Source organism: Symphodus melops (genome assembly GCF_947650265.1).
Source record: "Symphodus melops genome assembly, chromosome: 3".
NCBI classification, from domain to species: Eukaryota; Metazoa; Chordata; class Actinopteri; order Labriformes; family Labridae; genus Symphodus; species Symphodus melops.
Window position 1 is genome coordinate 25,160,417 of NC_136693.1, and position 20,371 is coordinate 25,180,787.

Genomic DNA, 20,371 nt, shown 5'->3' on the forward strand with positions numbered 1-20,371 from the left:
ATTTAACCCCTTAAAATGAGCACTGAATAGGGAGATGTTCCCCCATTTTCTCAGTCGAAGCTGCCAGCTGAATGCAGTTGCTCTTGATTGCACTTACACACACAAACACCCTCCCCTCCACACACGCACACACATGCATTGAACTTTATACTGTAAATGCTTTTCTTCATGATTGGCGGCTGTGGCTCAGTTGGTAGAGTCAATCGGAAGGTTGAGGGTTCGATCCCCAGCTCCTGCGAGTGACATGTCTGATGTGTCCTGTTCTTGTACAGATACTTTCAATTTCTTCTACTTCCTTTCACTACTGTTTTTCTTCTTCCACTTTTCTTCTGCTATTTACTCTTCTTCTACCTCTTGTTCTTCTGCTTTTACTTCTTTTTCTGCTTCCACTTCTTTTACTACATTTTCTTCTATCACTATTTCTTGTTCTTGTACAGACACTTTCACTTTCTTCTACTTCCTTTTCTCCTTTTACTACGGTTTTTGTTCTTCCACTTTTCTTCTGCTATTTCCTCTTCTTCCACTTTTCTGCTATTTCCTCTTCTTCCACTTTTCTTCTGCTATTTCCTCTTCTTCCACTTTTCTTCTGCTATTTCCTCTTCTTCCACTTTTCTTCTGCTATTTCCTCTTCTTCTACTTGTTCCACTTTTTCTTCATCTTCTGCTAATTTTCCTCTTTTTCTGCTGATTTTTCTTCATTCAGCAGTGTTTCCGCAACATTTCAGCAGGAAGCATTCACACGCATTTTCCGCAGGGAAATGCAAATTTTCTAGTTATTATTATTCTACTTCCGTACGTTTTTTGCTTCGCTTCTACTCTTCAACCGTTTGTGCTACTTTCACCGTTCAACTTTCATACTGTTCTGCTTGTTCTGGACAGGTGTGCTATATCTTTTCACGTTTTTACTACTTTTACTTTTTAAGTTATTTCACTTTTTCCACAAATTTTCACAATTTTTTTCCCCATTGAAATGAATGGGATTTTTTTCCACTGTTCCACCTTTTTCTCAGCCTTATAACTTTTGCTGTGTTCCACGTAGAGACTTCATTTTTACTTTAAAACGTTCACACGTTTCTCCACTACTTTTACTACATTTACATTGTTTTGCTATCTTTTATACTTTTTAAACTATACTTCCAACTGTTTTGTGATGTTTTTTGCTGTCTTCCCCGTTTTTGAATGGGTGTCTATGTGGTGGAATGTTCAGAGCTAGAGTGCGTGACATCATCGTTAGAGTGTGGCAGAGTTGGGAGATGGGTTCAAAATCTCCCGAACAAATTGCTCTAGCGACCACAATTTTCACACCACATGACTAAATTTACCCTCAAAACATAGGAAAACTTGTCCTCTCGCTCACATTAGGATTTCAGGACAAACGGAGCAACGGTCTGGACACTGTGAGCTTCAAAGCGGCAGGTGGTCCAAAAAACTCTCCATCTGCGATAATGTTAAGATCCACCGATTCATCTGGAAACTGATCTCTCTTGACAAAGTTTTCACATCGCTGTAGTTCCCACATTTCTTGGATCCCAGACATAAAAATTACATCAACGCGTTCAGCTAACTCTCCTCTTGCTCATAAAATCATCATTCAACCACCAACTCTTAATTTAACCCCTTAAAATGAGCACTGAATAGGGAGATGTTCCCCCATTTTCTCAGTCGAAGCTGCCAGCTGAATGCAGTTGCTCTTGATTGCACTTACACACACAAACACCCTCCCCTCCACACACGCACACACATGCATTGAACTTTATACTGTAAATGCTTTTCTTCATGATTGGCGGCTGTGGCTCAGTTGGTAGAGTCAATCGGAAGGTTGAGGGTTCGATCCCCAGCTCCTGCGAGTGACATGTCTGATGTGTCCTGTTCTTGTACAGATACTTTCAATTTCTTCTACTTCCTTTCACTACTGTTTTTCTTCTTCCACTTTTCTTCTGCTATTTCCTCTTCTTCTACGTCTTGTTCTTCTGCTTTTACTTCTTTTTCTGCTTCCACTTCTTTTACTACATTTTCTTCTATCACTATTTCTTGTTCTTGTACAGACACTTTCACTTTCTTCTACTTCCTTTTCTCCTTTTACTACGGTTTTTGTTCTTCCACTTTTCTTCTGCTATTTCCTCTTCTTCCACTTTTCTGCTATTTCCTCTTCTTCCACTTTTCTTCTGCTATTTCCTCTTCTTCCACTTTTCTTCTGCTATTTCCTCTTCTTCCACTTTTCTTCTGCTATTTCCTCTTCTTCTACTTGTTCCACTTTTTCTTCATCTTCTGCTAATTTTCCTCTTTTTCTGCTGATTTTTCTTCATTCAGCAGTGTTTCCGCAACATTTCAGCAGGAAGCATTCACACGCATTTTCCGCAGGGAAATGCAAATTTTCTAGTTATTATTATATCCTCAAATTTACGCGCGCTACTCCTCCCACAGCGTTTGTGCCACACACACAAAAAAGGTATCAAAACGACCGGCTCGGTCATGACATGGGTGCTATTACTTTGTGGAAACTTCGGCCACACGATTTGGACACAAATCGAGTTTAAACGACAAAAATTTGCCCCATTGAAAATGAATGGCAAAAATTCAAATCCTAGAGTGTAACTGCCAAAAACTTCAGTTTTGGAGACATATTTGTAAATCGCCATCCTGAAGTCATTATTGCTCACATATATAAACAAAATACATCAAAATAAAGCTCTGAGTCTCCTCTCACTCATAAAGCAAAAAGTAAAAACATAAAATGTTTCAGTCTCCCAGGGAAGGCGTTTGTTTGACAGTCACGCACCACATACACACACATTGGGCTCTCACTCTACCTAACCTCCAGAATTTCACAATTTTCACTCATGTTTTAAAATTGCCACTGTGGTCCCAGTCTGAATGTTACATACAAATAAAATATATCAAAACGTGCGCCTATTTGTGCTGTCGCTCACAGTCCAAACGGATCAGTGATACCATGTTTTGTTTTTAAGATATTTGAGGCTTTGCGAGCAGTGGTAAGCCCATTCAAAGACTTTGGTTGACATTCAGCTTTGATCTGCCAAACTGCCAGAACATTCTATCAATCAGTGAGCAGCAGGTGTTCAGAGTTAGAGTGATGACATCATCATTTGAGTGGGACCATAGCAGTGGGACAGAGTTCTGTCTTAGCTGTTAGCTGACTACAGTTAAACAGTTTTACTGCAGTATAACTCAGAAACACAGACGGCAACCACCCTCACAATTTCTGCAGGAATTGTCTAGTTTTTACTGTTATTGTGTGAGTTTGTCTTTGCAGTCTGTTCGATATAGATGTCTGTAATTGACTGAGAACATCTCCTTGTTCTGCTGCAGCCTGGGGAGTCAGTACTGAGGTGGGAGAGGCAACGCATCCCTCCAACTCTCTTTTGTTTTGTTTTTTTGCGACGTCATCCTCAGTGCTACTTGCTGCCTCCAGACTTTAGAAATACTTTAGCACACTTGGAAATCCTGTGAATGTTCCCACTGGCAACTGAAGAAAAACACTCCAGAGTGATAAAAAAATAAAATAAATAAAGCATTAAGTTAAAGTGTATATTCCATTATTACAGTGCATTGTAAATGCAGTTTATATACATAATCACATACTTCAAATACTTTATGAGGTCATGCTGTTTTACGTCAGAGATTGCGTCATCTATTCTCGTCGTGTTATTGATGTGGTGCATACACTTTCCACAATAACATTAAAACGTCATGTCTGAACAAGTCAATCTTACCTTAAAAAAGCAGAGTAATAAGCTTCATCAGGACTGTGTGGATGTTGAATGATCAGGAATGACTGACCACAAAAGCAAACAATCCGATCATAATAAAACACTCTGCGAGGCGCCTGAACAGAATACTCAAATCAAAGGTTTAAAGCTTCTGTTAGGAGATTATTACTGGTTTGAAAACTGACTAGCATTCATCCTGATTCCTCTTTAAGGCATTCAGAAGTCAATCAGGAATCATCATGAAGACAATGATTTACTCAATATAGTTATTTTTTTATGTCAAAAACAGCTTCCATGGGGTAGTTGGGATTAACAGCACAGTGCAAAAATTAGCTTCAAGTTACATTGTATGGCATAGATTCACATATGTATATATGTGACTTTTATTTACAGCGTGATAAGATACCTAAACATTTACAGGACACAGTCAGCTAAGAGATGATTATATGTGCTCCTTTGTCCACAAACTGAAAGTTCCTCAGAGGAGCTTCAAGTTGGGAGGCCATATTTCTCTTGTTACATTTTGTGTTGGAGCATATGAGATCCGGTCTTAAGACCGATCTCAAGATAACTATTTCAAGATCTTGGTCTGGTCTTTTAATCGAAAGCACACTCAGCTTTATGCTGAGGCTTGGGGTTTTTTTCTACTTTTTTCCCCTTTTTTTAATTGAGGAGGCATAATTCACATTAAACACCCTTGCCCCTGTGGCAGCGTTCTCAAATTAAGCAACATTTTGTTCATTTAGCCATGATAAAGTTGTTCATTAGACAATAGACTTTGCCTTATTATTTGTTATTACCTTGCCATTGTAAATGCCTTGGGAGCAATTAAACATGTGAAGTGCCCAATTTTCCGTCCTCGACTTCCAGGCCTGAACTCTATCTGGATGTTGCACACATTTTCTATGAACTAATTAAAGTGAATCAATGACACAACCCTTTAAAATGGCAGCATATGTCACGGCCATCAGTGGGGAACAAAGGACCCTCTTAATTATTTTGTTCCTGCCGTTCCTGTAAACGGCTTGTCAAGGCGGCAGACTCTGTAGCTGAATCCTTGAAACATGAATGTCAGACACACACAAACAAGCACACTAACGCACACATACTGTTGCAAACTCTGTTTCTCTGTGACAGCTCCCTCTCTGTCTTATAAAAGTGTAGTAATTGTTCTACAACAATGACAATGTAAGTGCTTAACTGTGACGGTCCCCTTCCTCTTCAGAAACCCAGCGTCCCTTATCCCTCATTTGCTCTTGGGAGACATTTTCTCGGATCCTGACAACCATGTCTTATATGTTCAGGATATTTTCTTCTTGTTGTTCGCCCTTCTTTAACCCTGTTGTATTTGGCCTACCTTATTTTGAAAAGTGTGTTACCACCTGTAATAAACATATATCTCTGGCTTTTGTCGGCCTCCTCATGGTGTTTCCTAATTCATTTGTTCCCCAGCTGCATTCTGCAGGCCCTGCTGAAACAAGCAGTCTGGCATGAGAATGCATTAGTTCCTGTTATAAAGACTGATGTGATGAGGGAAAGTATGTTTTCTCCTGCTTGCAATTATTTACTGTGCCTCCCTGTAATGTGAAATACTTACATCCTCCTGATAAAGCTATACAACAAAACGTCTGAGCCTGGGACTGTACATCGGGGACAGTTGGTGGAAATGGAGACAAATAGAAGGGTGCAAAGTCTGCTTTGGCAAATGAAAAAAAAAAGGTTCACTCATGCCAGTTGTTTATGAGCATGCTTATTTGTTTGAGGGTTTCCCTTAATGCCCATCTGCAGCATTGCCATAAACACCCATCTGCAGCCCAGGAATCTGAAACTGGCTTCGACTACAGTAGAAAAATCAACTGGCAACGCTCCAAGTATGTCATCTTCTCCTCTGAGAGAATATACAGCCCGGGATGGATGGATGGATGAAAGGATGCCTCGACACGCTTGTTTTCTCCACCTCGTTACAACCGTTTCTGTGTTATCAAGAGCTTTGGCCCGCTACACCACAGCACAGCTACACTTTGTATTTGACAATACTCTGCCTCACAGAGCTAATCGCCTCTTAATTCTTGCGTCAGACCACATCCATGCACATGCATTTTAATCACAACACTTGCTACAGTCCAGAAAGAGTGCTGTTGGCCCTGCCTGGAGAGATGGCTTGTCAGTCTTCCTGTCCCATCATGAGCTATTATCCTCTCTGCCCATCGACAAGGGGAAGGAGAGAGCCACACCAGTGTCTATGTGATCATGATCAATACATAATCACTTTCCTGTCACCGCCGTGGCGCTATCAGGGGACTGTCCGGCTCTGCAGAACAACCATTTCAGAAGAAGAAAAAAAAGGGTTTGGCACAACATCTTTGTGACCTAGAAAAGTGTGAGTGGTGGAGGGTGGCTAAGTGAAGGCTGGACTCATTTAAACAGTCACTGCCATGGGAGACATTATTACTTTTTCCCCATTACATTAGTTTGAAATCCATTGCTGTATGAGTGACAGTTGTGATAGCCGAACAAATTTACTGACCGACAAACGGACTGAAGACTTTCCGAATGTAACGACAGCTACAGTAAGCAAACAAAAAAAAGTATTTCATGACATGAATTTGGCCAATGAATGGACAGTATTGTAAAGTTTGTCATTTCTAAACAATATACTTCTTTTTCCTTGATTCTATGACAGAAGTACTGGTAGCTTTGTAGTGATCAAAAACGTGATCAAATTATATTTCAAAAATAGACCAATGAGATGTGCAGATTTTTCCCATCGAATTGACCAAAGTTATTGAAACATTGTAATGCTAGCTACAATCCCAGCAGCCTCTCTGTTTGATTCATTGAGTATATGGAACTGAGAAGCACTCAGTATTTTTGAATGCAGCAGACATTTAAAAACCCTGTATGTTCGGGAACAGTTAAGTGAACTATATGATGCCATAGATTGCATGCTTGTTTTGTATTGAGCAATTTGTAGTCTGAAGTCGATGCTCCTTGGATTGTGATGTGACCTTGTTAACTGTGTTTGACAGGTGTAGAGCCTTAGGGTTGTGTGAGCAAAGCAAATCTTCACATTAAAGCAGTTAAAGTAAAGCTGTCACTTTTTGTCTAGATCCAAATATAAATCTCGTTATTCTATCTCTATGGAAAAATGAAGATCCTGAAGCTAACTTTCCATTTACAATCTGCAGTCGATGCTGTAAGAGAGAGATTAAAATCGTAACGATTTTAACAAATTTGTTTGAAATGAGAAGCAGCCCCCGTGAGTTTGGCACTTATGTGATTGTAACTCATCTGTACTTATCCACTACTGTTTTCTTAAAGTTATTTTTCCAGCTGAAAAACGACTTGTTCTTTCTCAGAAATAAAGTGAGACATGCCTCTTGTGCCTTCTCACCCGCAGACAGGTCTATTTTGTCGAGTTTACGTTTAGCCTGTTGAGAGTAAAGAACTTAAATACTAAGTAAACAATTGTTTAAGATAGTTAACAGAAACAAAAACATCTGTCATAATGTGTGCAAAGGATGCATGCATTTGAGAAAAGCTCTGTTTCAAGGCAACACTGTCAGATAGAACTCTTTTTTTTAAATTCTGATTTTACACAAACGTTTACTTCTGAGCTAAACTCAAACGTTCTGATGGAACTGATTGTACTTTAGCTTCTTGCTTTGATCAGCGTGAGAAGACTAAGTGTAAACATTTCTGTTAAAACAAGACAAACAATGTACTGCTGTCTCATTTCTTATGAGGCAGCAGTACAGTATGTAACTTTTGAAGCTCTTGGTATTACACAAAGCACCGGACTCTAAGAACAGCTGCAAGGATGTAGTGTTTATCTGACAGCGGACTCTTAAAGAGAACATTGTTAGATCCAATATTTATTTCACCTGTACCTCACAGCTGCAATAAACCTCTAAAAACATGATGCTGTATGTGCACTACTGCTGCTCTTCCCTCATACTTCCTGTGTTTCTGCCTCTCTCTTTCAACCCCTGCAGTGTAAAGCCAGTCAGACATAAACAGTATTGTTTTACCCGGGTAGGGCTCACAGCAGGGCACTGTTAGCCCTGTGCCTCATGCAGCCCACAGCTCTCCCCATGCCTCAGTGATATTCCTCCTCTATGGCTCAGTGCCTGCATACATATGAATGCCCCCTGTCTTCTACCCTTCATGCCTCTGAGTCGGTCCGAGGCGAGCAGAGCTGAGATGTTACACAGCTGCCGTGCTTTTTTGATGGAGGGATGCGGTGGAGTCTCGCAACCCAGGCATAGTAAATGAACTATAATGACACATCTTTTCGGAATGATTATAGGTATGATGCTACTCGAGCTGAAAATGCTTCCCTGTGGTGTGCTTTGCTTAGTTGAACTATGCATGCTGAGGAGGAATTCTGGGAAATAGGAGAGGAAAAGCTACTCATGTTCGTGTTAAGTCGCCCGGAAAATACGTCTGTGCATATCAACACTGTACTCAAGAGTCAACGTAGGGTTTGCACTTTGTAGAATATCTCATAAAGTATGTTGTATCTTTTGTGAAGTATTTCATGGTTTACTTTAAGGAGCACATCATACAGTGTTTCACAGTAACTCCTTCTTTGTCATTTTTTTACCCAGCAGTACTTTTTGATTTTTGGGACGGGGATGACTTTAAGTTTATCAATTTGCATACTTTGTCATCAGTAATAGTTTTTCTGGATGTCATAACATGTTTATGACATGTAGGTGTTTTAGGCTTAGAAAAGATGAGTGCTTGCTTGTAAAAAAAAAAAAAAAACAACAAAAAAAAGATATTTGCAGCCACAGCTGCATCCAGTTCTTCAGTTTCATTTTCTGATTCATTTCCTCTCCTCCCTGCCGTATACATTTATAGTCTGCAAATGAGCCTCAAAGCGTTATGACCTCCACTGTTTGATTATACGTGCAATACATTCAAGGAAATAAACAGCCTATAGAAATGAAGCTGCCTTGTGGGATAATGCGTTACAGAAATAAGCTGCTGTTTCCTTCCACAGCGCGTGTGTGTGTGTCACATTGGGCTGCATCCACCAATTTATCCTCCTCTCTGGTTCAAGGAAGATTCCTATTGATTTGCTATCACTGAGCCAGAGTACAGAGTAAATAGGAAGTGGGCGCCCTATTATTTCTGTCAGTTGATAAAACAGAAAGGCTAGACCCCCATGTCTTTATTCCGGGACCCCCTTCAGAAACCACAGGCCCTCAACCAGAAGAAAAAAAAAAACAACAGCTGTAAATTGGGCATAAAGGCCTTGTGGACAGTAATGGAATCCTTTGGAAATGCTCTATGTTTAAATGATTATTAAGGTATTAAATCCTCTGAACTTCAGGATGTGATTAATGAGATTACACTTAGTGTGGGAAAACAACCATAAATGCAGGCTGTATTTTCATGCATGCTTAATGCGTGTCACTCTGTGGGCCACTGCCCAAACCAACAGAGGGTTTATTTTTTCTTCCCTGGAAAAGGTTATACGCAATCGTTTAGTGTCTGGGCATCTGCTTGACAGCGGGAGTAAAGTGACACTAATCCATTTAGACGGGAAATGGCATGATTGCACATCTCTAATAGGTCTGACAAAGAATGGTGTGTTAGTTTCACTCAGGTTAAAAGAGGTAGATTGCTTAGGACATTGGTGGCATCACCGGTAAACATTTCCGATTGCAGGATTTTTCATACCTAATTCTCCCTACATGGTATCTGTTTTTAGAAACCATTCAGCTATTTCATCCCTGGAAGTTTATAGGTGTTGTGTTGCTATTATTGTAATCGCCACAATGCTACAGGCTTCAAATAAAAGCCAGAGACAATATTCCTCCTACAATCCAGTTTCAGCGCCCATCGCCCGGCTGACTGCTGCATCTATTTCTGCAGCGTCCCTGAAATTTCAGTGCATTATCAAGGGGAAGGACGAGCTAATCTGCACTGATTTGAAACAGGACCAAAACACTGGCTTTCCTAATCCCCCATTTTTATTTTATTTTTTTTATCAGGGGTGGTGAGGAGCATTTTGCCCCAGTGGGAGGGAAAGAAAGAAGGAGCTATTTCATGCTTCAGCGGTTCCACTGTTTTTATGAAGATTCCCCCCTCCACCCACCCCACCCACCCTTCACTTCCCCCACTTCAATCCATACTTTAACTGAATGTATAAAGCCTGTTTGCAATAGTCAGACATCTTTTAGGAGTACGGACGTACTTTTCATAATTAAGGATGTGTAGATGGCTGCCTCCTCTCTGTGTAGTAGTAGTAATTTAACTTTAAGGCAGATAAGACTCTGTATCTCTGGAAAGAGAAGGTGCAATTTCCTTAGCTGTCTCTCAGTTTGTTCATTTGACAATTGGCAAACACCTGGCACACAGGACATGGCACACAGGACGTGATTTGCTTATCAGCGTTACTGCATGTGCACATTTGGATTATTGTGCACATCTTTTGGATATAATTCATATAATTATCTTTACTTACATTCTGTCAACCAATGTATTTCATAATGTACTGACCTATCTACAGTGTTTGTGGGAAATGTCCACATAATGTCAGGCTTTTAGGCAGAGCTGTGAATAGTGCATGGGATAACATCTCACTGAGGTGGCATGATGTGTAGATAAAAAGAAAATATGAGATCTCACAAAGTGCTTATGGTGGATGCAGTCAATGTATGTCTAAATTAAGTATGTATGACTTGAGTGGCAGTTCAGTAAATTCAGTGAGAGGACACTCCAACTCTATCAGCAGCCGACATCAACTTATAACATGCTGTTTTTTGTTGCCGGTGCTATCGCAGCGGGCAGAAACACAGAAAGAAAGTGAGCTCATTGATCTGCTGTGATCTAAGCACTGCAAAAGGCACGGGGTGTAACAAGCACTATGGAATTTACAAGGTAAGCTTTGGCAACACAACAGCGTGGGTCATCATAAGACGATGAATTACTCGAACACTTCGGTCCCAGAGGAGCACTTGAGGCTCTCTCACTGTGAAATAATTGGGTTGCCACAGTAAAACTGCTTCTCCAGTTAGAGTGCAAAGGTGGCTTTTGCTTTGTTTTGCTGTTACAAGACCACAGACACGGCAGCGACTATTAATCAATGGCTGACACGTGTACCTGACGTCAGTAAAGACAAGAAAACGCTCCAGAGCATGGCTCTGAAGAAGGTGCAGAACATTATGAAAGGCCTTTTCTTTTCTGCAGTGGATATACTACAATAGTTTTCTGAGTTTGTTAACATTTGTTTTAATATATACTGTACCATAAGTCAGCCCTGGGCTGCACACGACTCAACAGCAGAGACGTAAACTGAGTTCTTTGTGCATCACAAATTATTACGTTTTTTAACCCCAATGCAATTATACTTATATAATAAATCTTTGTCATAGTTATTGATCTATTCTTCCGTTTTCAATGTTTAATTTGTGAATTACTGTAATAGTTAAAATGTAAGAAACAAAAGAGTCAATAATGAGTCATGGCCTTGAAAAGAATAGCCTGGACAAGTGGAATTAAAATGCACAATCATTATGAATGAAGACAACAAAAAATGCCTGAAGTCCTAACATGTAAAAAGATGTTACCCTTTGCACACATTGATTTTCTTTAACCGTTAACATATTACACCACAATTGCCCCTTGTTAGTTATTTTAGTTGGATTTGAACAGCAATAATGTCATTAACATTAGAGCCTCTTACCTGAAACTTTTTGAGAAAAAAAAACAAAAAAACAACATTCTAGCCTAGAAGACATGAACAGAAGGTAAGGAAAACATGTAGGGCCTCTTCAAACAGACAAAATAAGTGACTATGACCAGAGCATAAAGAGACAAGTAGCCCTAAAAGGATTAGTCCACAAGGAACGATTGACAGATGTCATTGCCTCCTTTGTTGATAACCTCATCTCTGGTCAGCAGCTAAAAATGCTTCTATATATTCAAACATAATTCACATGTCTTGTTTGGGGATTTAAAACATGATTTAATCAGAATGTCGCAACCACTATTGATGCTCACTACAAGCTCTTTCCTCTGCAGTGGACAGACTGAGGTCTCTGTGGCAGGACTTAAGATGTCTGCAAGCAGGAACATCGCTCTTTGTTGTCAGAGCACCTCTAAACATCATCCACAGAGACAATTACCATGCCATCTGTAGCTTCCTGCCAGCCTGTAGCTCACTGTCAGCATGTCAGCCTCTCTTTTCTTTTGCTTTCTTACACACACATCGGCTCACACTGAGACTGTTAAGATGCTAGAATCACTGTGATTTAAAATGGATGAGTTTAATTGCGGTAATAGTCTCTTTATATTCAGTTCTTCAATGCATTTTTCCCCCTGATGTGGTATAATAGAGCTGTGAATGGTGGACTGAATTGTGGCTCCTCTTTTTAGTGATTTGCCTTGAGCGTTTAGCTTCAAGTCTTTATTTGAAAAAGAGTCCTTGCAAAGGTTTTCTGTAAACCTCATAGCGCCAGTTTAATAAAGAACCTGATTGTTGGTGTGAAAGAAATGGCTAATTGCTTCAGTGTTAAAGGAATGGAGGTATTCGATTAGCAATTTACTGTAGGAATACCAACTAACTATCCGCTACATTAAAGATGCCCAACTTTTAATTGGACAAACTCCAGTCAGAATGAAAAAGTGTTTTTATCATTGTGGGTAAGTGATGATGTTTGCGCTAAATGAAAAGACATTGGATCATCTTCTGACCTTCATCACAGTGCTTTTAGAAAACACAACATACCTTTGTGTTGCCCACATTAGTGTTCTCATAGACTAATAGTTGTAAATAGCATGTTGAGGTCTGTAGATATTTCCCTTGCTTAGATAAAATTCAGATGAGACACATCCATCACAGCCACGTTGATATGCACTCTGGCTAACGTAACTTGACGTTTGCTAGCTTTACCAGGAGCTACGGAATTAATCAAAGTTGACTCCTGGTTTGGCCGGTCTGTCCAAACAACAATTAAAGTATTTGATCTGAAAGTCATGATCATACATACATACATCCCACACAACTGAAAGAAGAAGTGCATGTGTGGATGGGATTATTGGTAAATGAAAGTATATTGGCTGGCATACAGGCTTGTTGAATTACCACTTTTTTTTATTAGGACAGAAAACAGCACTTTTCTATGCAAAGTGTCCATCACTATTAACTTATCGATTCATATCATTCACACACCGCTGAAGAAGCAAAAGTGTGTCAACCACACTTTGTACCACGACATGTGGCGCTGCTTAGGATTGAACCCCTGACCTACCACTTGAGAAACAGTTTAGCTCACAAATAATTAAGCAAAAATAGTATTTATGTAATACTTTATATATGTAATATAATACATATAGGGCCCTGCTGGAGGATGTCAGGAAGTAGTCAAGCACATAAGCAGTCAGCTAACCACAGATATATTGTGGAGCCTGGCTGTTGCAGCCTTTAAGGACAAGCAATAAAATCTTAAAATCAATTCAAAAATGCACATGTAGCCAATGAAGGGAAGCAAGGACAGGTGTAATGTAGTCACTTCTCTTGGTATGCGTTTTTAAGCCTGACAGCAGCATTTAGAATGATCACAGTCTTTGGATGTTATGCTCGCTGGTGCCAGAATATAGGGAATTGAAATAGTTGAGTCCAGAAGAAGGAAATCTGATCTTAATTGTGGTTAGTTTGCTCAGTGGGGTAAAGCAGCACTGCATCACTGTTGCTGAGTTTCTATCAAAAAAGCTCTGAGTCAAATGTTAATTTTATGGCCATTTTAAATTCGATGCAAGCAACACAAGAGAAAGTTGGGAGAGAGACAAGAAATGACAGAAAAAGTTGCTGCAAAAGCTGAGTAAAAGACATGATGGCATTTTAGAACAACAACAGTGATAACTTCATTTTCAAGTTAAATGGCAACAGGTTAGAAACACGATTGGGTATAAAAGAGCTTCACAGAGAGACTGAGCCGTTCTGAGGTGAAGGTGTGGACGAGTTTACCACTCAGTCAAAGACTGTAGTGAAAGATACCGAGGACAGCACATTGAGAATAATATTTTAACTTCTTTAACTTGAAGAATCTTGGGATTACATCATCTACATCGTGTGTACATAGTATTAAAGGTTGCCCCATGTTGTTGGTAAACTGAGTATTGAATAAAAGGGAGGTTCCATGTTCTCTTCTATTTATTGAAAAGATCATAATGTCCAGGTTCAGCTGCCCCACATTCCAAATATTTTCTCTCTGTTCCTTATAACTAAAGTAAAAATGTGCCGGTTAAATCCGCTCCTGTCCTGAATGCTGCTGATCCCTCAGAGTAAAACTATTTGTATGCTTTACAAGTTTCAAGCATGTCTGACACAGATGACACATGAGACAAATCAACCCCACAGTGAGCTGGATCGTCTCAACCTGATTGGCTCTGCACTTCAGAATCTCAGTTCACAGCGATGTAGAGATGATTGCCTATGGAGTTACACTTCATAACTTTGCCTGTCTGCCCCGCAGGTACCCCTGTTACCCGGGTAACGGCTACAGATGCTGATGATCCAGTATATGGGAACAGTGCTAAACTTGTATACAGCATACTGGAGGGACAACCATATTTCTCCATAGACTCCAACTCAGGTAAGTGCTGTTATGTGTTTAGTGGTGTTCTGAATTGAAAGCTTCATTTCACAGACAATGTGAGGGGATGTTGTTTTTTTTTCACACTGAAGGTCATTTTGAGCTTTAGAAACACATTGAATGAATATTCACTATATAGCAACCATCCAAAGTATTATGCTTAAAAAAGAATGCTACATACAGAAATAAAGTGATCCCTAGGATTTAAAAACACAAAGGAAGGACACCTCTGATGACAGGAAAAGCTCTTTATGCTCTTACTCATTGTTTGCCTGACAAAGCCCGACGAAGATCGCTGAGAGGTCGAAGCGTTGCTTCATTAAATTTAATGGGAGCTATTAATATAGCGTGCAGATACTTTGTCTGACTATAACCAATGGAGAGCTTAATATATTCCAAAATGTAATGAATGAACGCCACGCCCATTATGGGACGAAATGGAGAGAAATAGGCTTTACAGCAAGTCAGTGATTAGATGTAAGGATTACTTCAGTGCAGTCTTTTTCTTAAAGACAGGATTAGGTACATCAGACCAGAACCTTTCAGTATTCAAACATCCGTCCTCGTTCATTACCTCCTTATATGTAGATAAATCAGATTAAAAAGTCACCCCAGGTTAAGCAGGTTAGTATGTCAGAAGGTGTCAAAAGTGTACACATTCTTTCGTGAAGTAGTAGCACAAATTCTTGTGTAAAAAACATGGATAAAAACAGTGTGTCAAGTTATTTTGTTCTGGTAGCATTATTTGTTAGCGGATGAAAGCCTCTGCTATTGTCTCACACGAGCAATTTTTGACACGGTAGCACAGTAAGACGTAAGAAGCCACAGAACCATGTCGACTGACAAGGTCTAATATATCCTCTAGTCGGGCTTCTTGCTAGGTAGCCCTCCCTTGTTCTCTTCTTAGCTTCATCTGTCACCGTCCTCTTCTGGGGAGCTCTGTGGAAATGGAATCAACGCCATTCTCCGTTTTGAAAGTTCTTGTATATTAGATCGACTTTGAAACAACTATTTCAAGGTGGAAGAGTCATATAATGTTGCTTTAAATAAAAAGGTTGGCAGAAAAATATATACTGTATTATATGTATTGCAAATTGACTGTTTTATTCAAATGGTCTAATCGATTACCAAAATTATGTATTTAAAATTTCTATACATCTCTACAATATCCCAAATGAATTGAATGGAACCAAAGGCCTTTGGATAGCAGCACAGACTCAGTCATCCATTGTAAATCTATGGTCTGCCTTAAATGACAGAAAAACAGAAAAAAAAACAAAAAACTGTTTGAATATTTCGATGTGTGTTGTGTTTTTCGACACGGATGTCTAGACTAGCGACATGTCAGACTGTGAAATCCAAACATGAGATGAAACATCAACAAGACATCCATATCCTGATTACATGAATATGCATGAACGCTCTGCTGAATGCCGACAGTCGCTCCTCTGAGCTGGTGTTTATGATGGAAGGTTATACGTCTTGAAGTATCTATTATATATTGTGGATTAGTTCTTGTACAGCACAGCTACATTTACAGTTTAATGTTGATTTGTTTATGGACTTTTGTGCTGCAAACACTGTGGATTTAATGAAACATTTAAAAAGGGGAAGCAGCGTAGAGCCAGTGGCTGGTTAGTCAGGGCGTGCACCAGTGGTTGTCGTCGTGGAAGCAGCCCAGTTTCAAATCTCACCTGTGGCTCCTTTCCCACAAGACATTGCCCACTCTCTCTTTCCCTGATTTTAAACTCCCCCACTGTCCTGTCTCTACAATAAATGCATTAAAAGTCCCCAAAAAAGTAACAGTGAGAGCGAGGGTGTCTTTTAAATGGAGGTGTGCAGTGACAGCAGGTGCCTCACGTAGTACAGCTTCCAGGCGAGAGCTTCAACAGCTTCTCCACCTGCTGGCCCGTATGAGGTTACCTTACGATCATTAGCCTAAACATGCATACATTTGCTTGAGGGGAACACAAGTATTTCTAGTGGGGGAAAAAAAAACACTTATCAAACAACCATGTGGACGATGAGTGTGTTTTTCACCACTTTGTAAATGTCTACATCATTATGTAACCTCACCTCTTTTCAGCAAGCCCAAAAGGGACCACATTAACAAATGCATGCTAAAAGGGAGCTGACAATGTTGGTTATCGCTTCAAAAAGTTGTGTAACAACAGCAGGACTGCAGGTAACTCAGCCCATCTGTTTTTGAAAAATGCTTGTAGATTATCGCTGCGTGAGGCTGCTGTTAACTCTGACTCCCAGGCTCGCTCCGTTTCTCTATCCCCTCCCTCCACAGCTGCACACTTCTGTTTCACAACATAAACACTACACTGGGGTCACAAATGTGTAGCACTGGGGGCGCTGCAACTTAAACGATGATTTATGTGAAGCTTGATGAAAGACAGGTATGATTTTTGTAAGATTCCATGTATTGGCACTTAAACTACTTGAATTCCTTAGCTACTAGCCATAACAGTCACTCTTAATGCTATTTAGTAAATTGACTTGGACAGGACTTTTTCTCTGTCTTCTAAACCACTCAAAGCTTTCCTTTTTTACACTACAGTTCACACACACACACTGATGGCAGAGGCTCCTGTCTTAATTAGGCATCAGCCTTAACTGATCCTATTCATCCACATTCACACTCCAGTGGTGTAGTGGCAGCATTTCGGGGGTTAAGTGTCTTGCCCAAGGACACTGTGATGGGTGTACTGGAGGTAGGGTTCAAATCCCCAACCTTCCAGCTGACAGATAACCCACTCTACCACTGACCCACAGGCGCCCCACGGCAATAAATGAGTGTAAAGATTGGTGATATTTAATCTTGCATCCATTTAAAAATGAATTTATCAACCAACAACCGAAACACTGCAGATAAGAGATCAAAAAGAGTCTATCTTTCTTTCATAAAAGTTTGTTATTCCTTTATTAAGATCTAAGGAAACAACATCTTGAAAATGACATTTAATGCATATTTGCAACCCTTTATGGATAAGTATGCAGTGAATTTGCCTCCAAACGGCCAAAATATCAAACCTGCAATCACAGACAGGGATATGGAGCGCATTAGATTAGATTATTTGATTTGTTCCCTTAGATTATTAATATTTCTTTTTTTTTAGACCTTTAGAGTTCTTCTAGAGTTTTTTTGTCTTTATTTGAAAGGACAGCTAAAGAGAGACTTCTTTTTTCCAAAATGTACGAACTTTACAGGCTTGGAAGACAAGAAGATGGCCTAAAACGCTGAACTAAAGTAAAACGCTGAACTACACTTCTTAACTCGAAAAAAATCTAACTAGTTTTTAAAAGCATTATGTATTAATTCAGTAAGTAACAGTCATGCTTCATCATGGCACTGGGTATTTTGTTGTTTAGTTTCAGCTCAAAGTTTAAGCCAGGTTAAAGCTTTGCTCTTGAATTAAATAACCATAAGAATAGATTGTTGCTTGGCAACAGTGACGCAGAAACTCCAGTTAACATATTTTACAGTCATTATGCTTATTGAGGCATTAAACGTAACACTACTCAGACCTATTTTGTGTTTTGTGACTTTTTTTGTGTCTAGACACACTTCAAAATAAAAAGGTTTTAAATCCGAAATGTTTTTGTAGCAGAATTGCAACAAAAGTGTTCTAATAAACTTGTAGTTCTAGTTAAAAGTAGGTGTGGCAAACACCTGTGTGACATGTTAGAACAGAGATGAGACCTTCACACAGTACACAAAATAATGAAATAGATTAAAGTATGATCCCGAAGACATCCAGGCAACAGTCAAATAAATCAACTCTGGAACACATTACCACCAGAAATAAAATCAATGTCAGACTTAAAATCATTTCCAAAAAGGTGAAATGCTGGCTGAAAGCAAACCAAAGCTGTACCCACATTTAAATTGCATCTTACTTCTATAATTTAAATTGACTGAAGGCATTTTGTTTTGTCATATTGTTTGTCATAATGTATTTTAATGTATCCTCATACAGTGTTACGTTAATGAATGTTGTACACTTTTATAATTTTTTTTTTCTCTAATGGCCCAACTAGATACAAGAGTTCAAAATTAGCAATAGCTTCAAACTCTCTGTGCAGCTCATCCGTTTCACGCTCTGCATTGAAACTAGGGTAACTTGCATTGTCCCCATTAAATAAATACATTCAAATTGAAACGTAATGTATGATAACCTTGTGATACTAATAGCTGAAAACTGAGTCTGTTCCTTTAGAGAAGCAGTTGGAACAGCTGTTTTCTGTTTTATATGAAACTCTGAGAGAATTACCACGAACAGAAGTAATATAATTAAATAAAAGACTGATAGAAAAGGGAGTGTGGGCTGCACATGAAGGTGGACAAGGACAAAAGCACGTCTGTTTCAATGAGATGCATCAATGGTTGTCCTGGTTTTGCCAGTTCAAAGCATTAACAGTGATACACTGTTTGACTTAACCATGAGCTCATGGAAATACATGATTAAATCCTCAAAGTTATACAAATTATAAGAGCAGAGCTTGGCAATCCTGAAGTCTTGTGTTTTCCCTTGTGTCGTGCTAAATGCTAAATGGACCAGTACTCATGTGTTGCTGTGTAGCATCGCTGCCTTATGAATTCAAGATGATAACAACCATAATAATGACTTGTTCCCTTCACAAGGCAAACTCGTCAGCAGCATCATCATGCATAAAGTTATCTCCAAACAGATTCCAGATTGAATCTTTAATTGCTTTTCCAGCTGACTTTTTTAACACGTGTCTGTAAGCAATATGATTAAATAATGGTGAAATTACATTAATAAGAAATGAGATGGAAATCGACTGCTCACAATTTGGGAAAACAGCAACACAATAAACAAGCTTCCGGAAAGGGAGCCTCCAAATTAATGTGCATAATTAGGACCAAGTTTAACAAATAGAACTGCAGCTTGTCCTCGCTACTATAGGCGTCGCCATCAGGAGGCATGTGTAGCCCCAAACGTGGCTTTAGAAAACGCATTGAACGGACAATTTAAGGATTAGCATTCATGCTTAGTGTGGCTGCAGAGCACATGCAGATGGCTCATTCAAGTGAGCCAGATGTTTTAATGAATGTTAATGAAAAATAAAAGGTGAGGGGAAAACAACCATTAGAATGTGTTTGACACTTACGACGCCGCGATTGGAAATGAAAGGCATTCAATAAATAAATAAACATCCTGCCCCAATTCATCACTTGGTTAATGGTTGGTGAAAAAAAAAAAGTTGAGGCAAATATCTATGGAAATGAGTGTTTGTCTATCCTCCCTTTTCAGTGATTAGGAATTAATTTGAATAATTAACGATGATCAACAAAGATGAGTGTTGCTCTTCGCTGGTTGACTGAAGCGTGTTTGTGTGCGTGCGTGAAAGACGAAGTATGAGCAATGTGTTTGAGTTGCTCCTATATTTATGGACTCATTTGTTTGTGTGACTCCAGGAGAGGTTAGCTCACCTGGTTGATGCTCACACTAAAATTAAAGTCATTAGGTGATTTCACTGCTTGGACCACCGATACAACAGTCTAAAAAAAACAAAAAAACTCCACGTGTGCTTCAGGATTTCTTCCATCAGAGAATAAAAGGGAATAAATGGAATCTGGTATCTTCTTTTGATGATACGTTCATGTTCACTAAATGTGTCCTTCAGATCACCTTTCATAATGTCCAAGGACAAAATGAGATAATGCTCTGTGCTGTATGCCTTAAGAATTGTCCTATAATGAAAACTACTTGCTTACTTAACCTTGGAGTACTTGAGTATGTTTTTTTCTAAGACTGCCCTATTTTTCAATGCTTAATCTTTGATGAAATTGACATTATAATTACCATAAAATTTCAAAAAAGAGCCCAGGCTTTTATTTACTACAATCTATTAAATGACCCATTTGGGAAAGGCGTCAATACAAGACAGGCTTTAATTGTTTTCAAACCAAGCTTCTGCACAGCAAAGATGGCAAGGGCAAAAGAACTTTAAAAAAAAAAATTAAAGGTGAAAAAAGGACATGTTTAAATAAATCTCA

At 39.3% G+C, this 20,371-nt stretch overlaps 1 protein-coding gene across 2 annotated transcripts in view; it reads left to right on the forward strand.

The window, feature by feature from the left end:
• cdh8 (cadherin 8) overlaps positions 1-20,371 on the forward strand; it is a 117,871-nt gene that overhangs the window by 59,960 nt on the left and 37,540 nt on the right. For both annotated transcript variants that reach the window (XM_079338899.1, XM_079338900.1), the window contains exon 4: positions 14,221-14,340. In XM_079338899.1, coding sequence (XP_079195025.1) covers positions 14,221-14,340 — 120 coding nt within the window. The remainder of the gene's footprint in view (positions 1-14,220; positions 14,341-20,371) is intronic.